The sequence below is a fragment of the Patiria miniata genome, unplaced genomic scaffold (genome assembly GCF_015706575.1).
Source record: "Patiria miniata isolate m_02_andy unplaced genomic scaffold, ASM1570657v1 HiC_scaffold_5, whole genome shotgun sequence".
In the NCBI taxonomy this organism is placed as follows: domain Eukaryota; kingdom Metazoa; phylum Echinodermata; class Asteroidea; order Valvatida; family Asterinidae; genus Patiria; species Patiria miniata.
Window position 1 is genome coordinate 20,838,506 of NW_024037072.1, and position 24,654 is coordinate 20,863,159.

The following is a 24,654-nucleotide window of genomic DNA, read 5'->3' on the forward strand; positions in this document are numbered from 1 at the left end:
TATCTTAAATTTTTTCACATGTAATTGCCAAGGCTTGTATGAACTTTTATTTGAAGACTTTGTTCCTTTCTTTCTGTAAATCTTAAATTCAGTGTAACCATCTGTGTCCAACTGTATAATGCTAGTTCCTTGATTTGTGACCTTTTTGAAAAGTGTATTTTTTTATGCAATTAAGTATGTTAAGATTTCAGACATTCTTAAGTGCCTTGTGTTTCAAATAAAACCTGCTGCAGATAATACATTTGTTGATCAGTCTTGGTACAATGTTTAATAATTAATCTTTGTAATTGTAAAGCAACAATCATGTTACAATTCTTTTTCTGTTAAATGCCAAACAGATCCTAATATAGGAAACCGCCAATATAAGGCTGGATCAGTTGGTAGAACACTGGAACGGTAATCCGGAGGTTGCAGGTTCGAACCCTGTTCCGGTCAATTTTTTTTAATTCAACTTTAAAAAATAATTATGCACCTAGTAAGTTTTCCTATGTGGTTTATTTTTAAAAGGGGAATGTATTATTATTCTTTATTATTATTATATTTTTTTAAATTATATTTCTGGTACTAAAACCAAGGATTCCTCAAAAGCGCCCTAGGCACTGTAGCTCGCAAGCCTGAAGAAACCTGTAGAGAGAAGACAGTGAGAAGAAATTACAGTTTTAGAGGTGGGAGGAAAATCCCAGAAGTATATTCTGGGGAAAATCCACAGAATCAGGCAGGGACTGAAAACCCAATCCACATGTTGACTAGAGCAGGAATCGAACCTGGGCCACAGGGGTGGAAGGCGAGAAAAGTACTGCTACGCCTACCTGACTCCCAGCATAAACGTACATTGTATTAATAGTTATACCTCACTCAAGCCACATGGTGGAACTGTACAGCATAGTGGAAAATGTATACGGTAAAGCAAGGATTTGTTTTTACTCTTAACCCAAATTCCCAGATGGAAAAAAATAATGAGTAACGGAAGAATGAAGGGATATTGGAGTTGAGGAATTATAATGATCAATTTGTGTGAAGCTGACTGTTAAGAAAAGTCTGTACTTTGAAGGACATGCAATATTTTGACTGTGCCTTGTTTAATAGATAAATACACATAAAAAATGTCCCCATTGTATTTAGGATGTCTCCAAAAAACTGTAGCGGTCAATCCATAAAAATGTTGAAAAATACCAGCACCCTCTTTTTGCAAAACTTATCTATAGAGTCTGAAGGTGTAGTAAATACTCTACGCAATGGTCTTTATCCCATCTCATTTGGACACCCCAGTCCAGAGATACAACGAATTAAATGAAAGGACTTGAAATTGGGCCAATTGGTGTCTAATCAAAGGCATTCACATACATGTACCAAGAAGGTGAAGAAAGTGGCTCAAACAAATTTTGACAGGCTTTACAAGCTTTGTCGTAACTTTTAAACAAAAGGTCTAAATCACACAGAACAAACGTCCTGCCAAGGGTGAAGAAACACTATCAACTCATAGTAATTTTTTTAAAGGATGTTTCCTTAGAAAAAAAATGTTTGAATGCTACATTTTTTTTAGACACCCTGCATATGCTGGTGTTCATGGTATAATTATAAGCACAGGCATTGTAACAAAAGGCGTCCGCATTGTTTTGGCTGTAAATTTAAAGGTGGCAATTTAGTTATGATGATAATTATGTTCTCATTCTGTTGAAATGGTTGCCTTGATGCACAAACAAAGGTTGTACAATAAACTAATTAAATGTCGATTATATCCTAAGTGTCCTATGATACATCACTTGTGTCCTTTTTTAAAAGTTTCATTTGTAGGCCTACATAACATCTTCATACATTTGAAATCCCATAGCAATTTGTCCTGCTTGTCATCCACACAGGCCAGTACATGCAGGATTTGAAGGCTTGTCACATAACCATAGGGTATCATGAGAACTGGACTGAAAAGGAGCAACTGTTGATGAAAAAATTGGGGGGGATCTGATTTGAGGCGTGCGATCACACCCCCACACCATCGCACACCTAAATAATTGCACGCCTGAATTTCCCTGGACCACAGATCACACACCTAGAAAACCACACACCTAGAAAACCACACACCTAGAAAAATCCAGGTGTGCCTTTTTCCACACGCCTGTGATTTTCAAATCAGAAGGACTAGATCTGAAGCCAGGATCTAGTGTGTACAAAAAAAAACCCATTCACAGGTTATCGGTGACTACCTGGTGACCTGGTCTGGTAACTGGTTGAATTTTCGACCATTTTTGACTGAAAAGGAATCATAAAAATTCCAAAACCATTCAATTTAGTTACTTTCTTGTTTGTTTTGTTTGGTACTTTTGCTTGAACAGCTTTTTTTTTTTTTTTTAAGGAGGCTGGGTGGGTGAAGGTGTGAGGGTTGGAGCTCCCTTACTTGAGATGTGGACGAAAAAAATGCTCTTATTTCGCTTTTAGTGCCAAATGGAATATATGTAGAATCATGGTAGAATGAATTTTTTTGTTTTTTGTTTTTGCTGTAGTAAACGTGTTTGCTTTGACTGTTCATCTTAGCAGGGGAGGACCCGTTTGGACCATTATGATCCCGGGCAGAGGGCGCTCTACTACTACCAGCAAATAAGCACGCACACCGCCTGGCCCGCCCGCGAAAGTGTTCAGCGGGCGCGCGAGTAACGTTTTGGAAGAGAGGTCACAGATAAATCTTTCGAATTGTTAATAACTTCCTAGCCAAAAATGCCGGAAGAAACACGTGGGAAAGTCATCGACGGAAAGGCTATTTCAGCGTAAGTCTAAGTGTGTGTAGTACTAGTGTACGTGTGAAGTTGTAATGGAGTCTGGGATCGACCACAACATATCCATGTTAACAGAACAACATAACACAGATGGAGAGAAGCTCTAGTCATGCATGTCATGCTAGTGTATCTATTTAAGTATTTTATGTAACAAGTATTGGAAAGATTTCCATATACGAAGTTCACTCAACACCCTGTGTACAAACCCTATGAGATTGGACTGAAAAATTCTAAGTGTTTTCTAAGAAAATGCTTGTATTTTCTCACTGCTCAAATTGACTTTGATGACATGAAATTGCTATCTGGGGGCTTGTTACTTAGTCAATACAGAGGAAAATTAGTGAACTTCGTATATGGAAATCTTTCCCAAGTATTACGTGCAAGGCTGTGGATTTGCCAATTTGGGATGGGAAAAACCGTGCATATTAAACCCTCCGAAGTCCGATCAGCATTAACGTTAACGGCGTCACAACTTGGGTGCATGCAAGTTGCACGACCAGTAGTGGGAACTCGTGGGCCTTGACCATGGCATGGACGGTCATGACCCGTAAACGTGGCTTTTTGATAATAATATTAAATAAAATATTACTAGGGCCTACATTAGTAGCCACGGTTCGTTTATATTATCTGGACCATGTGGACTTTCGACGTGTTCGAAATCCCAGCTGGAGACCTTCCACTATATACATGTATAATATGAAAATTTATTGAGCACTGTTTGTTTAGTACTTAGGCCTACTACATTAAGAGTTTATCCAAGAACTTCCAGCGGCATAGGATCTGTCATTCCAAAGAAATTCAAGGAAAAATGGAGCCCATACGAACATCCGCTGTAGACATTTTTCGAAAGTCCAGGGATGTGAACGGAGCGTGGCTACATCATGTATGTATAGCCACATTCACAGGTCTAGGAGGAAGGAGTCTATTTTGCCTTCTCAAACACTGTCAAATTCTGAGGGGGTGGGATGGAAGCACACGCCCACACGTCCAGGACCGGGTGGTGGTTGGGGGAGGGGGGGGGGGGGGGGGGTGCCCTTACATGCCTTAGTATGCCACTGCTGATCAGGCCTTTACATTCGTATCATGATATTTTCTCTGAACCATGTACCCTGCGTTTTGACATGTTCATTCATCATGTTCAGGAATAGGCCTATATTCCAAGGCGTTGAAAAAGAAAAGAAAAAAGATTGTTTGATTTGTTTCTTAGTTGGGAGGGAGTAGGTTGTCTTTTAAATTGTTAGGCCTTAACTTTAAGTGTTGGGCCCTGTTCCCTGGCTTATGTTTGCATTGCACTATTTTTGTAACTTTATTTTGCCACAATGTATGACATAAAGGAACGTTGCCTTCAAATATCAGTTAACAGTCAATAATGCCTTGTTATGAAGCATATTTTAATGTTAAATGGTGTCCATAATACCCGAAGGTAAATTTCATTGAAAAAAAAATGTACAGAAGTCAATCTCAGTGTGTAAAGAAACAATTAAAATGTCTGCATGAGCTTTATCCAAGAAAGTCCAGTGCAGACACAGCTTACGATATGGGAACCTCCGATTTCTGAAATGAAATTCCAACGCAGTAATTTGTTGAAATTATGTGGTTAGTTTCAGTGTATAATCAAACAAGTTGTATAAGCCTGTGCAATGCGAACCTGTAACATACCGGTACAGTGCATACATACATCAGGTGATTATCTCAGAAACCTTTGGCCTTTACAGATCATCATCCCAGGCAGGTATTTGTGTTAGTTGTATGTAGATTGATAAATCACTATCAGGCTTACCCTGTTTTCATATTCACAAACCCATGGGACCATGTACATGTAATTGCCTCTGCCCACCCACCTGGTTTTTGGGAGTGGTCATGGTGCATATTTTTAGAAAAACAAACCAACAACATAAGTTAACAACCAAAAATAAAATGTGAGATAGTGGATTGGTGGGCTATAAATTTGAGCTAACAGAGAATCTCATCATCCCTAACCCCACCTAAAACTACAAAATACTACTAATAGTAGTGCTATTACTTTTATACATGTACTGTAGTATGTAATACTTCAACATATACTGGTAAGTGTGCACAGCACTCATAGTACCGGTATTTTGTAGTATATACTTTACCCCAAAGTAAGCTTTAGTTAGGGTTACAGCAATGATTTTACTTGATGTAACAACATGACATGAGAAGCTATTTAGAATAAATTACCTGCCCTGAAAGACTGTATTGTATTGCACATATGTAGCATTTGGTCTGGGCGTTCAGATTCATGTAAATGTACATTTTGTACGCCACAAATGTACAGGTAGCAATTGCTGTTATTAGGCCAAGTACAAAAATAAACCAGTTTCTCATCCCTGCCCACTTCCTTTTTTTTCTGCCTGCCTCCTTTTTTTCTGCCCCCTCCTTTTTTTTTTTTTTTTTTAATTCATGCATAAATTGCATTATATGCCTTTTTTGCATATAATTGACCTATCGCGGTAGAATCGCGTCAACGCAGCTCCTGAAATATTGTCCAATCACATGATATACAAATGGGCGCGGAATGCGCAAAATTTGAGACAAACAAAACTTAATTAATTAATGTACACAATTCCATACTGTTGTCTTAGTGGCTAACTCGCAAACGGCGATAGGTCAATTGTCCATACATTGTCTTTTTTATTTGTTTCCAACACAATTGTAGCTATGTAAAAAGGGGTTACATGTTTGTATCAGCAAAACAGTTGAGAAAATGGAAGAAACAAATCTTGGAAAATCAGCCATCTTGGGAAGAAAAGCACAAAAACAAGAGCCCGCTTCCTTCATTTTTTTTCTCAAAACGTTCGGACGAGAAACTATTTTGTTTTTTTATTCGGCCTTATGAACTTTCTGTACACTCTTTTTTTCACTGGGACCTTGAACCTGGCACAGTAGGTTGCCAGTTGTTACTATGGGAGGTAAGCCACTGTGATGGAGTCACTGTTGGCAATGAGTTATATGACCAAGACGTGTTTGCAACCCCTTTGTGTCTTTGAGTAATTGTGAATTTTCCTTTCAAAGTTATATTCCATGTATTTTTTTTTAGCTCTGGCATGAGCTTTTACATGTCACTTCGTGGTTGGTTGGTTGGTCGGTCGGAAATTTGACCAAAAATGAGACCCCTAAGTTTCCCATAAAATACAAAATTTTAATGTTCACAAAAAAAAAGCGAACAAAATTAATTAAATACTTCACAAAAATTGTTTGCAACAATTCGTAAAGTTTTTTTTATGAAAGTTTGTAAACGGAGGCAAGATATGTGCAGTAATGTTATAGTCACGTGGTATTTGTGGAAGAGGTTGGACGGTGTCCCGAAGGAGGAAGTGAAAATTGACCCAAAGCATGGCGTTCCATGGCCGCGGCTCGAGCTTGTACGTACGCACAATCATTTCGTGCAAGACTTTCATGCAAGACGGCCAAAGCTTATGTTTACTTTTGTTAACAGTCTGGGGTAATCAATGTTTAGGCGACTTCAAACGATCCTTTTACTCATGTTCGGTACGTATACCCTCTGTATACGACTACGTATACTCTATATTGTACACAAATTCACCGGGCCAATTAAGCAACACCCAATGGCGAAGTTGAAAAGCATAGAGCTCGCACTAGGAAGGTTCGTGGATCGATTCCGATCAAAACGTCCACTTTTTTTCCCCCCAAACAGTTTTCGATTTTTGCCCTAACTGTTAATTTATCAGTTGGATACTAATTTTATAGCAGACTTCATGCAAGACTTTCCTGCAAGATGGACAGAGCTTATTGTGCACTTGCACTTGTTTTCATCAAAATTAAATCAGAAAGTAAGGGTACTTTGCCGTTGATTTGGTATCTCAGCTGTTACAATGAAGATCTGCATTTGGTTTCTTTATGTCTGCACAGGGAATATCGGGCCGAACTGAAAGATGAAGTCGCAAAATTGAAAGCAGAGCATCCAGGCTTTGCACCTGGACTGGCCATTGTGCAGGTTTGTAGGATAATTTTATGGCGTGCAAATTTAACATTTAATCCTGAAGTAGAGATATCTGTATTTTGATAGAGATATCTCTATTTTAACCAGTGCGCGTCTGAGGCCGTGTTAACACGCACTGGCTGTTTTTATACACAGGCACGGCACGGGTGACGTCTAAACACGCTAACCCCTTGTGCCTTTTGTACACACAAAGTCCGTAAAGTCTGTCAAGGCGGACTGTGTGTTGATCTTGAATCCGCCGCTGTGCACGGCCTAATTGTTCTACAATTTACGCTCTGTTGTTCACCCCAGAGTGTTGAAAAATATGAGGTTTGGTCAAGAAATATCGTACAAGTACTGTTGAAATGACAGTATTTGTGGCGTTTGGCAATATATCAGAAGTTGGCCGCTATATTTTGCCTTTTTCGAAAATCGAACATTTCGGCAAAAATAATCCCGGCGCAAACTAGTTAATAGAGATATCTCTAGAGATATCTCTATTTCTAATGCAGATATCTCTATATATCTTTATTTTTAAAAGAGATATCTCTTTTTTTTAATCTATATGGTTTTAAACATCGCAAACTACATGTAGTTGGGAAACTCCAATAACCATAAAAGTGGTTTTCGCTCTCTTATAGGAACGGGGTCTGTAACTACACAATCCAATGTGTTTTAATTTCTAATTTGATTGATTCAATTATTTCTTCAGATTGGCGACAGGGATGATTCCAATCGGTACATCAAGCACAAGCTGGCTGCGGCAGAGGAGGTAAGAGTTTCTCCTGAAAACATTCAGTTTTTAAATATGAAACACAACATTTGTCATGGTTAAAAGTATGATCTAATATTACACAATTTATCATCTCACTGCGAAAAATGCAACGGGTCATTGTGGGTAAACAGGGTTCCATGTATGCACAATACTATGGTCTGTGTTTGCAAAGTATACAGTCAAATCTCGTTTAATAGTACAAACTCTGTTAATACAAAATTCTGGTTATAACAAACATAAAGCCTTAGTCCCGACTGTGCATTTATGTGCACAATGAATGGGACTGATGATCCTCTTTAATACAAAATTCTGATATAACAAACAATTTGGCTAGGTCCGAACAAGTTTGTATTAACGAGACTCGACTGTAGTTGTCTTATATTCTCACGGGGTTTGAATATGACAGGATTCTTATGAATCTTTGGCAGGAGATGAGCTAGTGCTGGAGATCAGACCAGAGTTTCGTAAATCTCCTATAGTCCATGAAAGGTGCTACATGTTGGTTGTGGGATGGATAGACAAATTATCAGTTACAGTGACTACACAAATTATTATCAATGAACAGTGGTCCTGTGTCATGACTAACTCGCTAAAGTCTAACCATTGTGAAATGTACAGTGTATGTACTTTGATAAATTTCAAATTGGTAACACACGAATTGGTCCTAGTAATTTTGAACATTTTTCCCATATAATAGATTGGTATTACTGCTAACCACTACAAGCTGTCAAAGGAATCAACAATCCAACAGGTATGTAGCTTTGGTTTGTTTGTTTTTACCCAACCCTAGCGTTTTTCCCTCCTTCAACCTTTTTCCCACACCATGAAAGTGACCTTTCAAAAAAGAACTCAACATTGGGTTCTGAAAGGGAGAACCCAATGTTGAATTTACATCATCCCGACGTGTGCAAAATTCCATCGTGTGAATAGTTTGGTTGCAGTGACCACTAATATATCAGATTCAAACCAGCCAGCCGATCCAGGCAAGCTCGGTGGTCGAGTGGTAAGACGTCTGCACTAGAAAGCAGGAGGTCGTGGGTTCTAATCCCACCCGAGTAGTTTTGTTCTCACAATTACTCGAGACAACACTGAGTGTACAGTGTTTTTATAATACGTCAGTGAAAGACAAAACCCAATATTGAATGGAATCTCATGAACACATGCTCACATCCAATGTAGGTTTGATAGAGAGCCAGAGAACCTGGCTGGTCCATTTTTTTGTCTTGATTGCTAATTTGACATGGCAAATGTTTCGTGATTACAAACTTTCTTCGCTTTCAAATTTACAGCAGAGTTGTAACGAGTCACTGATATTTGTGACTCGAGTCGAGTCGAGTAAAATATTTAGCTCGAGTCAATTCGAGTCACGAATATTTGAACACTATATACCAAAATTTATAAAAGGAGGCAATAAGTTTAGCCAGCTTTCGAATCCAAGAGCTTTATAAGAAATCGCCCAAAGCCAATGATGAAACAGCGAATTAGAAAATGTGTTTAAAAATCTGGTTCCTGGATAGTATTTGTGCGTTCTAGAACCATGAGGTGGGAGTCTGTGACACGTTGTATATTTATACATGACTGCTATTCGCAAAGCGAAGTGAGCATAAATTTTGCACCGTACGTCATTGCAAATACTTTTCGCAAAGTTTTGCTTTTATTTTTGGGACTCGAGTCTTATTAGCCTTCGCTCGAGTCGAGTCGAGTCGAGTCTTCTGATGAGGGAGTCGAGTCGAGTCAATTGCTCGCAGTGACTCAAGTCGAGTCGAGTCATTTACCCTTAGGGACTCGAGTCGAGTCGAGTCACCAAAAAAATGTGACTCAAGTCGAGTCATTGACTCGAGTCATTACAACTCTGATTTACAGGCAATTCAGTGTATGAAATTGCCGTTAGTCTGGCACTAAGTAGATCACTCTTTGTTAGGGCTGTGCATCGGAACCAGGTATCCCAGTACCCGACCGCTGATGTCAGGAACTGGTTCCTGATTATCAAATCGAGTACCCGTAACCAACTTTACAAATTACTTTGGAACCTTTCCAACGATGAAAAAGAAGGATTATGAATGTCATTTGTAGGGAATTTTCAAAATCAAAACCAGGGAAAGCCAAACATACTAATAATAATAATAATAATATCGGAGTCTTATATAGCGCACGTATCTACCAACAATTAGGTACTCAAGGCGCTGGAAATTATGTCTATTTTTAAAGAAAGGTAAATAAAGTCTATGAGAAATATGAGACCCATTATGTAGCACCTTATAAGGGTTAACAAGGTGCTGCGGCGCATATTGCAGCCACTGCCAGAAACACCGGGGCGAACCCCTTTTCTTAGCGATAAGTGTTACTGGGTTCTTTAACGTGCATTACACAACACACGGGACCTACGGCTTTACGTCCCATCCGAAGGGCGAAGCAATAATGGTAAAGTGCCTTGCTCAAGAGCACAAGCCCCATGTTCCCACGGTCAGGATTCGAACCCATGTACCACGGCACACGAGTCGAACACTGTAACCATTGGACCGCAGCACCCAACATTGCACATTTGTGACGCTCGCGAAAGTTGCACTTTACACTATAAAGCTGTAGAACTCACTGTACAGTGTACATGCTGATATCTTGCTGTATTGATGTACCAATGTTCATTTTGGACCTTTATAAACAATATGAACTGAAACTTCCAAGATTTTAATTTTGGTTTTTTTTAAAGTAAATGTCTGGTACCTTTATTTTTTGGCCGCAGGTATTGAGCAAGATCGAGGATCTGAACAATGACCCTACAGTCCATGGGATCATTGTGCAGATGCCACCAGATTCAGTGGTGCCCATGGACCAAGACACGTTAGCCAATGCTGTCGTCCCTACCAAGGATGTTGATGGGTCAGTAGACGAGGATACATCTGCCCTTTGAATGTCCAGAAAATGTTTTGAAATAATGTGGTACTTATAAAGAGCCTTATACCAAAGGTTTCAAAGCACTTCACAATTGTTACCCTGTTCATCGGGCCCTGGGACCATGTTTTTTCTGCAGCAGTTCGAGATCAGCGCAATCTGGTCTGTACCCTCACAGGTACCCATTTATACTTCAGGGTGGAGAGAGGCAATTGTAGTAAAGTGTCTTGCCCAAGGACACAAACACCATATTCCCCGTCAGGGTTCGAACCCAAGTGCCACTGCACATGGGTCGAACACCATTACCATGGACCACGGCGTTCCACAACTGTGACTCGGACCCATGACTGTGCTGTCTATTCAAGTTGCCAAATTTAATATTGTATTTTTTGCCCATCTATGACATAATTTTCACAAGTACTGTATGCTCACTGCTGTCCAAGTGCTTATGAGAAAAACAATATACACAATCTTACTGGAGTGGGACTCGAACCTACAACCTCCTCCATCGCACAAAATAATTAACAAAATAGCTACTTCCAAGTAAAATGCCTGATTCCTGCCCAAATTCACCCAAGCCAAAAGTCTAGTATTTAGATTTATAATCTTATATCCCCCCCCCCCCTCAAAGTTCCATGAATTTTTTTTTTCGTACCATTTACTGAGTGGTAAGATATCTGCTCTAGTAAGCCTGAGGTCGTGGGTTCGAGTCCCACCCAGGTAGTTTGTTAACTTTTTCTAACAATCACTTGCGACAACACTGGGCATAGAGTGTTTATACAAAACTCTGCCAATTCCATCTTATGAATACGTCGGTTGTGGTACCCGCTGCTATATCAGATTTGAACTGGTCAGCAACCCCCGGCAAACTCAGTGCCTTTGGTCGAGTGGTAAAACGTCTGCACTAGTAAGCAGGAGGTTGTGGGTTCGATTCACTCCGAGTAGTTTGTGAATTTTTCTTGCAATCACTCGGGACAACACTTAGTATACAGTGTTTATAAGATACGTCCATGAAGGGCAAAGCCTATATCCCGACGCCAAATTCATTTAAGAATAACTGTTCACTGAGTTCTTAATTTCTGTCATCAGGTTACACGTGCACAACGCTGGTAAATTGGCCAGAGGGGAGCTGGACTCGTGCTTCATTCCCTGCACTCCCAAAGGCTGCATGGTACTCCTTGACCGCAGCGGTATGTACAGAAATAGTTCACAGCAAAGAACAAGAAAGCACTCGGAAAGCGCAAACCTCCGCCAAGGCTAAACAACGCCCTGCCATATTGTGCCAATGTGGGACCCTTCAATGGGGCATGAGAAATACCCGGATGGGAAACGACCGCAAGGTGCGATGACCGCGAGTGTTGGAGGGCGCCATCTATTGACATGCTTGTCAGTATGCCCAAAAGAAATACTCGCATAAATTGTGCAGAATCCTTTAAAAAAATCCTGGATCCAGACTCAGATCCGGATCACTTCCAAAATCTAATCAATTTGTACTTGTACCAAGGACCACCCGTAAAAAATATTTCATGCAAATCCGTCCATAACTTTTTGAGTTATCTTGTTAACAGACAAACCAACCAACCAACATGATGAAAACATAACCTCTTTGGCGGAAGTAACTTGTTGACTTATAATCGACTTGTGATTATCTTGCGACTGACTTGTGAAGAAGTCGTGATTGACTAGTGATACATTGGAGCGCCGCTATGACAAACATCGCGGGATCCACAGAAATTGTTCGTAATAGCGATCGCTCGGTATAGCGATTTTACCAGCTTGTGGTTTTTCACACATTAGTGGCGCCCTCTTTTGACCATTGTTAAAGTGAAGTGGCATATTTACAAACGGTGCGTTGATTTGCCAAACTTGTCCATTCATCTTTACAATTCCGTAAGCAAAAATTGACCCTGTATGCCGTGGTAGTTACTAAAAGATGACTTTGAACACGTGCAACAATTGAATCAGGTCATTACACAGTTTTTTTAAGCTTACATGGGTAGCTTTTTCCTTCTATTCCTTGGGGAAGTTGACATTTTTCAACAACAATGTTCGGTACATTTTGTACACAAAAATTGGGAGCCAAGGCTGATGTTCAGTATAGCCGAATGTTCGGTATAGCAGTGTTCGGTATAGCGACATTCCACTGTATACTTGTGATTAAATTTTATCGTGTGATGGACTTTATATGTGATTGCCTTGTGACTGACTTATGATTGACTTGTGATTGATATTCTAAAAAGAGCAGAAACACTTTGTATTGAAATGCTTACCAATTGAAATTTATTCTGGGCATTAAAGAAAGTGATGCATTGTTGTCATTTTGGTTTTTAAATTGAAATTCCTAATCAGACGTGAAAGTTGAAGGCAAGCGAGCTGTGGTGATGGGACGCAGTAAAATAGTCGGTGCCCCGATGTCTGACCTGTTACGAGGCCACCACGCAACGGTTACCGTCTGCCATTCACGCACCCAGGTCCCAGCTTCTGTGGTAAGTGGACATAGAAAAGTCATACGTTGATAAACAGATGGTTTTTATTTAAGAATTACCTAAAAATGAAATTTCCAAATATTAGATGAAATTATTTTTCTTAGTCCGCATGATTAAGGTAACTAAACTCTGCCCGAAAAGAATACAACAGACCAAAAGAAACATTCAGAAACTTATGTCTCTTATTGTGAAAACTGATATCTGCTTGTTGGGAGACTATTTTGTAATTTCAGGTAAATGAAAAGAAAAACCTGAAAATGGCATGTCCCAGAAAAGGACAATTGTGGACATCTAAACGATTAAAACTGATGTAGACAGAGGATTGGGAGAGAAAACAAAATGGTTCAGTTCTTGTTTACGTCTTTGTTGCATCTTGATTGTTTTTTTTTTTTAAGTTGCATAAATTTAATATTTTGTAGTCGGAATACTTCTTACACCAAAGGATATTCATAGGACGGACAAATAGTTGTTACTATTTTGAAATATCTGCCTGATAGCTTTGTCAATTTTGCAACATATCTTCTTTTCAATATTCCAATGAATTGATGTATCTTGCCACAGGTTGCTGAGGCAGATATTGTGATTGTGGCCATCGGCAAAGCGCGCATGGTCAAGAGAGACTGGATCAAAGATGGCGCTGTGGTTATTGACTGTGGCATCAACTTCATTGAAGGTAAATTAATAAGAGGGTTCTTTCAGTGCAACTTATACAGCAGATGTAAGTGTGAGCTGGCTGGTACAAAAGTACTTGAATAAGAAAAGAACAATTCAAAATGTCTTTTTCTGTGAAATCATGATCTAGTTTTCATAACCAGTTCATGTCGGATGACGTGATCTGGTACACGGTACCCTGTGGAGACATGGGTATAATAGGGAACAGAAGATTGTATACGTCTCCACATGGCAATTTCTATAGGTGAATACGTCCCCACAACGTTATTACGAAATAGATATATGGATTTTACTCAAAAACTAGGAATTTCCAAGGTGGGTTGGTCGGCCGCAAATTGAAGTATTTCATGTAAGGGATATTGAGTTCGAATTTCAGCCCAGGAAATTAATTTTGGTTAAAATAAGAGCATTTTGAAACTACACTTTCAAACTCGAAAATTTAGTACACGAGAACAAAGAAATGACTCCATAAGGATACAAATTCCAGTATGCGTGTATACACACAAAGATTTTGCAGTATTCGGAACGGATGACGGATAAACACGCAACAAGCGAGGCCAGAAATATCTGTCTGCGACCAATCTAACATAGCCAAATAACATTGTGAGTGCCCCCATTGAAGTAGCTTGAACGATTGAACGTGAAAATCCAAGCCAAATGCCAGCCTTCTGACAAGAACCATATGTTTTGTAATAAAATCCTTATAGTGAGTCTAGCTGGCCTGGCCACAGGGCATGGATAATCAATCATGTCAACAAGGCTAGTAAGTTATCTAATATAAAACAACCTCATTTTGATGGACAGAAAATACTTGCATTTTATTTGGGCCCTTTTAAACGTGTATTGTACTTTAGAGTACGACCGTTTGATCGTGGGTAAAAACAATGATAGTGAGGCACAGGTTTTTAATAGGAAGACTTGCCAAACTCTGACCCTTTTCTATAATCAATCAGTTCATTTGTCAATGTCTTTCCCCAAGATGCAACTGCCAAGAGTGGTCGGCGTCTAGTAGGGGACGTGGACTACAACGACGTGAAGGAGGTGGCCTCCCAGATCACCCCGGTACCCGGCGGCGTGGGACCAATGACCGTTGCCATGCTGATGAGCAACACGCTAGAGGGCGCCAAGCGGGAGCTGAAGACCGCGAAAAACGTTAGTCAGTAAAAGAGGATCGCCGACACAAGTCACTCGTGCCGAGTTCTCCTCGAGGGCGCTTTATATATAAGAACCAGACTGTGCACTCTTGTGGTGCAGTTAATGCTGTCGGCATTCTTGGTACCAGACTGATAAGCTGCTGACTAGCATTTGCCAATCCAAACAATAGCACATTGTGGTAGTTCTGTGAGCTTATTTTTGATTTTGCAAGACGGTATTATTGTATAAATATGCAAAAAGGTGCTTAAATAAAAAAAAAAATTGTATGAACACCATCTGTAAGTTTTGTCAGCAGAGAATTTCTATAGGTTAATTATGAACAATCCACAGGTTAATTATGAAAAATTCATTATACAAAGCATCAATTTGTGCTAAATTGACTTACAATTAACTAGTGCTTTAATTCAATTACAAAAGGCCATTTTTAATTTTAAACAGCGCCCTCTAGAGGATGAAGCATAGTGACCCGTGTCAGTATCCATCTTACAGCTAATCACTGCATGCGTAAATTTGTTACCAATTTGACAGTTCCAGTACTTTTTTTGGTTAATTAAAAATGCTGCATCTAACCCTTTTGCATCGTGTGGTATAAAATCGCACTGTGGCAAGTGGTGAATATAAACATTTTGCCAAGTTGAACAAGTATTCAAAACTTTCTGAAAGTAATTCTTATATTTTGCCAGAATCATAGTGTTCAATTAAATTAATTGTAAGTTTGATATTTTTGATCCTCATCAAATGAGAAAGGTTTTTTTTTCTGAAATGCTTCAATGACTCAATTTTTAAGAATTTGTTTAATGAAAGTATTACGATGCCAAAAAGACAATGAGAAATCAATAAAATAATCATTCAATGCTGCATTGGTTTTTATGATATTATCCCAAAGAATTATCTTACAAAAACTTTGCCAAATATTCTCTTACAATGTTCTTTCATATAAATGTGTCTCTGCCAATATTAATTTCTTCCACGTATTCAGAAAGAATAAACAAATCCCTCAAATACAGGGTAATCAGAAATAGGAGTTAATGTATACACGTCCTTCATTTTTTGCAATTTTTAATTTTTGGGGGGTTCCTACAATAGATGACAATCATACTCAGTTTAACCAGTTCGCGCCAGATGACGTGTATACACGCAAAGGTTTTGCAGTATTCAGAACGGATGATGGATAAACACGCTGGGAGCGAGGCCGGAAATATGAGTGTGCTGCCCGAGGTTGATGGCTTCAACCCGCCTGGCATTGAGGTTGGGTGAAAAATAATCCCGTGCCTCGTTCCGTTCTTGTCAAAATAGTCCCGGCGTGAACTGGTTAAAGATCTCTTTTAGCAGACTACACTCCTGTCCTGTTGGTCTCAGTCAAGTGAATCAATATCTAAGAAACATAGTAATATCAAATTATTCATACTATTAACATAAGCTAACTACCCACCAAGTTTCAAGACAATCGGACATTCCCTTGTATGTGTTTTAAAAAAGTTCATTTTGATGACACGATAATGTCACATATTTTTTCGCAATTTTGAACATATTTTTATGACCTACAAAGCTTATTGCATTCATCATGACGTCGCCTGTCCATGCACAACTTTACTATGCAGTCTATGTCAAGTTTCATCAAGATTGAAGTCTGTTTAATGTCAAAAGTGACACCAAGAATGAAACATACACAAAGTCTATGGGATTTGGGATAGAAGAACAAGAAGAAGAAAAGGAAATAGAAGAGAAAAAAAATCAGAACAAAAACACAGGCTTTTCTGCACATTGCAGAAAAGCCAGTAATGACATATTAAATTTCTATATTGAAGTTAATTCTAATTGCATCTTTCATGCATGTACGTAAATCTGTGAAAAACTCATCAACAGATTTGTTTGGCAATTTCCATATACACACTGCTTTAGTGTTTATTTGGTCAGCAGTAAGCTCCTGGGCCCAATGTCATGGCACTGCTAAGCACCCAATAATCTGCTAACGGAGCCTCTATCTATTTCATGGAGAAGATAATCATGTAAGCACAGCAAAAGCACGCTTAACCCCAGAAGAAAACATTGCCTAAATCAGTAATGTAACAATAGAAATTCCATACACGCGCAACTGTTAGCACATCCACGCTATGAAGTAGCACAATTTTCAGCTTTACCGGGTAGTTGGCACAACTTTTCTCCTACTGTTAATCAGCGCCTGACGTTGGCCCCTGCAGCACAGAAAAAGCGTTGTTTTTTAAGCAAGTTAAGCCTGTTTGATTTCTTTCGCCTCACGAGGCGAAAATCTTACCGTGTGTGGTCAACCTGAGCTACGTGCTCAGCTAAAAAATGTTAACGAGCCAATGAAATCACATACTCTGTACATGTGATTTTAAAGGTACAGTCCATCATTTGTAATTTGTGCATTTTGTTCGTTTGAAGCAACAAACGTGCTCAAAATCTAAAGAAGGGTGCTGAACAACTAACCTGATGAAGTTTCAGCTCAGCTTCAGCTGTATATTTCGAGAAAAACAGCATTCTAGGATCTCGATTTCAAATCAAAAGTTGCTGAATCATGTTTTGAATTGGGCCTGAATTCAGCGTCCGAGACACGTTCTCACTGAGCCGATTGCAGCTACGCGATGTCGCACACCGATCCGATGAATTATAGCAACTGCGCGTGTGTGTGTGTCGTGCCAACGCTTGCGCACGCTTCGCCGAATAAAAAAACGAATTACTAACCGAAATTTCCAACTGTGCGTCTTTAGAGGCATCATTGGAAAGGCCTTCTTTCCTTGATTTCTTCAAAATGACAGCTTGCCAGAAAGAATAATTTCACAGGGAGTTTAGTCCCCTTACTATCTTTCAACCAAGTACGTTTTCAACAATAATTACGTCAGTTACTTTTTGGATAGCTGCAAATGATGGACTGTAGCTTTAAGATATTTTTGTGCAAATCTTCTAAAGCCTGCTGGTTTTTTTCCTCATTTTAAAAAAAATGAGCAACCGACATACAAGAATAACGTGCTTTCATTAGCTAGTTAGTCTTTTTAACTCAGCACGTAGCTCATGTTGACTGCACACAGTGAGTTTTTTGCCTAGCGAGGCCAAAGAAATAAAACAAGGATAGATATTTGCCTCATGGCCTTGCAAGGCAGAAAACTCAACAAAAATTCACCACACACCGAGAGCTACGTGCTGAGCAAATGGCCTCGAATGACTTTTTGCTCTGCATGTAGCTCTTGTGTGCGGCAGGCGTTAATAAAGAGCATTACTTGCTTATATTTTCCACATGCTGATGTACTTCATTTTCAGCATGTCCACATGCTACCCTCCAACTCTGCATAATTGAAAAGTATTTCCATATTAAAATTAAACCACTTTTGTACAAAAAGGCAGTGAGAGTCATTCACTTACTTCAATTATTTGAGTAATTGAAACCTGCTTTGTAATTCTGGTTTGATGCATGCAACTGCAAACTACCCCCTGAAAGAAAATGGAATACTCCCTCATTCACAAAGTATTAAATAATTCGGAACCAGCGATGGACGTTATAAATGCCACCTCAAGGCATTGAATTGTCTCTTTGTATAAGCACCGATAGATCCAAAAAGCACGTGCATTCTTGCTCTCTCCATACTAGCAAGACCTTTAAATAAAGTTCTACAACAAAATGAGACTTTGGCACTGCTTAATGATACACAGGGTGAGTAGTGGTCAACAACTCGGACTAAATATAATGTCCAATTTTTTAAAGTGACTTTTTTTAATCTCAGTAGAGTTACACACAAACACTCGGCCCCATCTCTCTGCGCAACCCATGTGGCATATTGGACTTTCAACAGAGACACGCTTCATTGACTCCTGGTTTGGTCCTTTTGTCATGTTTTTTGTGAATGAAGAAGGTTCCATTCTGTTGGAAGTGTGGTTCAGATTACTGCAGGAGTATCACCTAAACGTGCAATATGACCTCATGGTGTTTTTTTTTTTTTTTTCAGTTCTTTTGTATCAAGTAGTTGGAATTTCTCTGGCTGTAGAGCTGGGGCATGTTTTGGCGGTCGTAACCAAAAAACTGGTTCGATTGTTTCTCATTGGTTTAGCATTTTAGCAACTTGGGTTGTGCAGTAATTCACTTTTTACTTCACAACCACGTTTTCAAAACTATCAATCAATGTCAAACAACTAAACCAGGTTTTGGTTATGACAGCTAAAACATGCCCCTGGTCAGTGTCGACGAGTGTGTTTGGGGGGGGGGGTGGGATTGGGGATGACCAAAAATCCAAAAATTGCCCCCAAAATCCTTATATATCCTCCCCTCCCCAGGGATTTACGCCCTTGCCCCTGGTGTTGATTAATACAGTTATGAAGTGTATCAGATCATGGATGGAAGCTTTGTAATGGGAATATCATTTTTAAGGCAAAGTTCATGGTTGGGTCAGCCCACAAAATGAAGGTTGTTTTGCCTTTACATTTTATTTTATTTTTTATACAAAAAAATATCTTTCCTGACCAATATGAAATTTCATTCAAATATATAACAGACACCAGCAAATTAGACAGGTTCGGCCATTTTAGAAGGTTTTTGAGTTTACGTTTTTTTTTTAGAAATCCTTTAAATTCTTTGCAGTTCCTAAAACAATTTTTGAAATGTACCACTTGCTGTTTTTAAATTATTTCATTCCCCAAAATTTGAAATCAGTTGTATCTACATGTGATTACAAATTATCGAAGAGAAACTTTTTGGCCTGACATAAATGAACAAGTCATCAGATGTGTGGTTCAGATTTGATACCCATACAGGGTGGGGTTTTTTTTTTGGGGGGGGGGAATTTGAGGACCTGGTTTCAAATTCATATATCAATTTAAACGTAAAGGTGGGAGGGAGGGGATATTGAAAACTTTGGAAAATATTTGGATTTTAGAGGGAAAAAAATCAGTAAATTCCAAATTTATGCAATATTTTGCTAGTAACAGAAGTGGGTGTAAGTTTTTCCAAACAAACTTTTTTGACAGAATTTCTGCCTAATCTTGAGAGTGATTGAAGATTTACCAGTGGGTATCGTGTTACGATTAGTTTATGTGGTTATCACTGTCGAGGATATGCATTATGGCCATTTTCGCTCAGATAGTCCAAGAATTATTTTGTGAAGATAATCTATTTACTTGAAAATTGCCTGCTTTTATCATCTTTTTTGTATAGAGCAACCTGTGGAGGATGCGATACCTTCCCCTGACCCCCCTGGATCCCGTTCCCTCGGATATCGACGTCTCCAGGGCCCAGACACCCAAAGACGTTTCAGAGCTTTCTCAAGAACTGAGCCTCCTGCCGTCTGAGATTGACTTTTACGGCAAGAAGAAGGCCAAGGTCTCGCTGAGCATACTTGACCGTCTCAAGGACCAATCCAACGGGAAGTATGTCGTGGTTGCCGGGTGAGTATATGTAGTTCCCATCACAGGTACCGTAGTGGCCATTGCAATGAGCAGTTTTAGTCATTTTGACCTAATATTGACAGTGTTCAGGGGTGTGAAATCTCAGCTTTAAAGCTGATTTCAGCTTCTTTTTTTTTTTGGATTTCAGCTTTTTTTTCCTCACTTCTTGTGTACAAAAGTATATGAGATTTCCAAAGTTCAGTTTTTTTTACACCTTTTCCAGCTGTTTTCAGCAATTTTTATCAGTGGTCACTCACACCCTGAGTGTTGTAGTTGAAGCCTTCTTTGAGTTATATTACAAAATATATTGACATATAAAAAGTTGGTATAGTAGGAAACAGTCATGGTTATAAACACTATGTTGACTGAATGCTTGCATAGGTAAGAATACGATTTTTTTTCGGACATGTTGGACAAAGAAATATACAAATATATGCAAAAAAAGAAGAAGCATACTCAGTCTCAAACTGGAGGCCTTTTATGAATCCCGAGATGATTTCAGATAACATGTATCTTTTTACCCAAATACTTTTTTCACTTTGATGATATCTCTTTTGGAACTATCTGACCCTTGCATATGAAAATGTAGCTGCACTGTAAGTGTAATTTAAGTGAAATTCACTTCAGAAAAGTACAAAAAGCCTTTCATCGGTGTCATTTCAATACATTTCAATCATGGTAGAATACAGTCTGATGTGAGTTTAAGAAGAAAACTTGTGCAAATGGTAACAACATTTCATATGTGTAGACATATGCTGACACTTGTGCATGCTCTGAGATTTCTGCTTCACTATTTTGTTTTTTTTAGCAATCCCTTTGCTTTGATGAGGAAATGGATGGAGGTTCAGTTGTTAAAAAAATAATTCTTCGCAGCGTCATGAATTTAAGCCATGTTTCTTGTTAGCAAATTGACATTGTCAGGAAACTCTTACTATCTTTTTCCAGCATCACTCCGACACCACTAGGGGAAGGCAAGAGCACTACAACCATCGGATTGTGCCAGGCCCTAGGAGCACAACTCAAGAAGAATGTCTTTGCCTGCGTCCGTCAGCCGTCCCAGGGACCCACGTTTGGCATCAAGGGGGGCGCGGCAGGGGGCGGCTACTCACAGGTCATTCCAATGGAGGAGGTACACAAATGGCCAAAATGCAGCAAAATTTTCCGGAGATGAAATGGGCTCAATTTTTGTGAATTCATATTGCAAATATGATATGCTGTGCAAAATATCATGCTGTTTGTTGTAAATTTAAATTTGCAAATTTGCATTCATGCTGAGTATGAAAGAGTTTTAATGAATAGTCCAAATTAAAATTTGTTGTCTATCTGTGGCTATGAATATTTAGAGTTTATAAATATTATTTATCTTCAAGCAAACTTGTATACTCGATCCTGATTGGTCGATCCATGGCAACATCAAGGTGATATTATACCGTATCGCATGGTCCATATTGCACCCTGCATATTGCGCTATTCCAAGATGCGAGCGACATTCCAGCTGCATGCGCTAAACGCGCTAAAAATCTGCTGAGAATTATGAACAAGGAATTGACATCACTAGGCATTTTGGGAGGTGAAGTTAGCAAAACTTGTTTACGCTTAGCAGGTTTTTTATGCTTGGTAGTGCCATGAAACCAGCACATATTTGTGACAAAAGCAATGCTGTCCAAAATATCATGGCTTCCATTTTTTTTCTGTCTTAGTTCAATCTGCACCTGACCGGTGACATCCATGCCATCACGGCCTCCAACAACCTCCTAGCGGCCGCCATCGATGCCAGGATGTTCCACGAAGCCACGCAGACGGACAGCGCCCTCTATGGCCGGCTAGTGCCATCCAAGAACGGAGTCCGGAAATTTTCACCGATTCAGATGAACAGACTCAAGGTGACTTGAATGCTTTTAAGCCCTCCTGTGCATCATTCTACTTCATTGACATAAGCACTGAAGATGAATGCAGGGCTATATTCATAGCCCATGGGATCGCTTTTAAATTTTTGCATAATCTCAAAAAACTCATAAGTGTACAATTCCTTTTTCAGGCCAAAGAAAGTTCCTGTTTCAAAAACTATGATGTTCACAGAAACAAAAATTCAGACTTTTACTGCACATTTAAAGCAAAAATGTAAATAAAAAGAAAATTAAAAAGTTAATCATCTGGGCTTTTAAAAAATTGATGATTTTTACTTGGCCTAAAAACACATTTCCTGACTTTATTGACCGAGTCACTAAGTGTAAATGATGTCCTAAGGGCATCGTGCACAGGTACCCCTCATTGGGAGAGTTTGGGGAGCCCCCTTTGGAGGGACACTCGAACGCATTGCTGACGAAGCCTGGGGAGTATACAGCTCGATGCTGCCTGTTAGGCGCAAGCAAGCTAAATCAATCACATAACCATCTCTGCCCTCACAGGTACCCATTTACTCCTGGGTGGAGAGAAGCAATGAGTGACAAAGTGCCTTGCTCAAGGGCACACGCACCATGACCCCGCCAAGACTTGAACCCACAACCCGCAGCTTTACCCACAGACCACGAATCCAGTGCCCTTAACCACGAGGCCACAGCACTCCACACTATGGCTTTGTGCGCGCACATTCTGTATGCGCATGTGGTGTGTTCCTTCCACTCTTGAAAGTGGCAAAAAAGTTCGTGCATGGAACCCAAATCGAGGCTTTTGGGTCCAGGTTTTCCAATGCCTATGAATAGGTGTCGGATTTTAACCAGAAGTCTGTCAAGCAAGTTTGCACCTCCAATGGCAGGTTTCTTATATTGTGATTGCTTGAATTGTCCGAGTATTTGTGCAGATTTGTAAGGAAGGAATGAATGAGGACATTTACTGGGGGTAGTTTGGGGAAAACACACGCGATTGTCGAGTCTATTCTTTTTTCATGACAGAAACTTGGCATTGATAAGACAAACCCTGATGAATTGACCGAAGATGAGATCTGTAAGTTTGCCCGTCTGGATATTGATCTGTCAACACTCACCTGGCAAAGAGGTAGGTTGGGTTGTACCGAAAAAATGAAACAGGTGCTTGTGCAGAATTCCGTGGTTTATTTAAGACCCTTGAGGATATGTGGCGCTCTTGGCAAAGTGCCATGTTCCACATCACACCAGTACAATAGACCAATCTATCATGAAGCCCTGTCACATGATGTTCTGACATTACACAGTGTTTAATGTCCGACAACAGTCCCAAAAAGGTTTTTACAAGAGGGTACTTCATTATGGAGAAATGGTACCCCACAAGTCGTTTCTGTTTGCGGTAACACCATGTGGTAATAACTACTGTCGCTCAGTGGATATTTAGTTCTGATAAGAACTTGTCCTGCGTATTATCGACTTTTGCTAAGTAGTTTTAGTTCTGATAAGAACAGTCCTAGCTACTTTAAGTTCTAAAAGAACTTGTCTTTGGTCTCAACGTTTCAACTAGCCTGCTCTAGTCATTGTCAGGCGACTCGGGAGACTGAGACAGTATAAAAGAGTAAATACAATTGTTGTAAAATGTAAGGCAAGTGTTGATGGGTTTAATAATGTCTTTTGCTTGAGTTATTTCTGTCATGTTATGTTGAGTAATGACTTGAGAAACAGATGAACGTGAGTTTCTTATTCATCTCAACCGTGGCAGTGATGGACACCAACGACCGTTACCTGCGCAAGATCACCATCGGCCAATCGCCGACGGAGAAAGGCATCACCAGGACGGCCCAGTTTGACATCACGGTGGCCAGTGAGATCATGGCCATCTTGGCGTTGACCACGAACCTTGGCGATATGAGGCAGAGGCTGGGTAGGATCGTGGTGGCTAGCGACAAGTCGGGGAATCCCGTGACGGCTGAGGACGTTGGCGTGAGCGGCGCTCTGACTGTGCTCATGAAAGACGCTATAAGGCCCAATCTCATGCAGACGCTTGAGGTAGGTGATATTTTGGTTCGTCATTATCAAATAGATAAACTTGAGGACAAGTTGTCAGACAGTCGTGTTTTGTCAGACGAGGCCCCCAATATTTACTAGCACGGTGCTCGCTAGTGCTGTGTATCGGGTTTATATTAATTCCTGGCTTCGACGTGTCTAACGACTTGACTAATATGAATTCGGACTGTTATTCATAAATGCGCCCAGCAAAATACATATGCACGCACGTGAACTGAGACGCGTAAATGCCAGGTGTAATATAAATATTCATATCTTTCTGATTCTCAGCAGCAGCAGAAATGCTTTCAAAAGTCCCTCCTGACTCTGTCTTTGTTAACAAGTGAGGGAGTACTTGTGCACAGAGTCTATGGGGTTGCTCTTCAGTGCTGACTGACTGCACAATATCTTACACCGGTTGGTGCTGTTTGTCATTGCAGAACTTGCCAACATGGAATTGTTCTTTCTGGCAAGAAAAAAAGTTGCCAACAGCAAATGGGTTGTTGGGCCCCACACACCCTAGCACATTTGATTGTGGTTTAAATCGAGGATTTTCTTTTGTTCCTCTTCCTTTTTCCTTTGTTTGTACTAACTTTTTTCGCAACAGCTCTCATTGGTTTTGTACATGTTTTCTAATCGAGGT

At 39.7% G+C, this 24,654-nt stretch overlaps 1 protein-coding gene and 1 long non-coding RNA gene across 2 annotated transcripts in view; one reads left to right on the plus strand and one right to left on the minus strand.

Annotated features, from left to right (window-relative positions):
• The first annotated feature begins 2,594 nt into the window (after window positions 1-2,594).
• LOC119741019 (C-1-tetrahydrofolate synthase, cytoplasmic-like) overlaps window positions 2,595-24,654 on the plus strand; it is a 32,527-nt gene continuing 10,467 nt past the window's right edge. Inside the window, exons 1-14 of the mRNA XM_038216586.1 lie at window positions 2,595-2,759; window positions 6,663-6,747; window positions 7,445-7,504; window positions 8,205-8,258; window positions 10,248-10,384; window positions 11,486-11,586; window positions 12,746-12,882; window positions 13,444-13,555; window positions 14,534-14,706; window positions 19,874-20,103; window positions 21,049-21,232; window positions 21,804-21,986; window positions 22,995-23,097; window positions 23,728-24,014. Of these exons, the coding sequence (XP_038072514.1) occupies window positions 2,710-2,759; window positions 6,663-6,747; window positions 7,445-7,504; window positions 8,205-8,258; window positions 10,248-10,384; window positions 11,486-11,586; window positions 12,746-12,882; window positions 13,444-13,555; window positions 14,534-14,706; window positions 19,874-20,103; window positions 21,049-21,232; window positions 21,804-21,986; window positions 22,995-23,097; window positions 23,728-24,014 (1,896 nt within the window). The 5' untranslated portion in view covers window positions 2,595-2,709. The remainder of the gene's footprint in view (window positions 2,760-6,662; window positions 6,748-7,444; window positions 7,505-8,204; window positions 8,259-10,247; window positions 10,385-11,485; window positions 11,587-12,745; window positions 12,883-13,443; window positions 13,556-14,533; window positions 14,707-19,873; window positions 20,104-21,048; window positions 21,233-21,803; window positions 21,987-22,994; window positions 23,098-23,727; window positions 24,015-24,654) is intronic.
• On the minus strand, window positions 5,202-15,672 carry LOC119741021. Its single transcript, XR_005272711.1, has 3 exons — window positions 15,333-15,672; window positions 11,994-11,998; window positions 5,202-5,214 (listed from the first exon to the last, which is right to left on the minus strand). It is a non-coding gene; the product is annotated as an uncharacterized LOC119741021 (long non-coding RNA).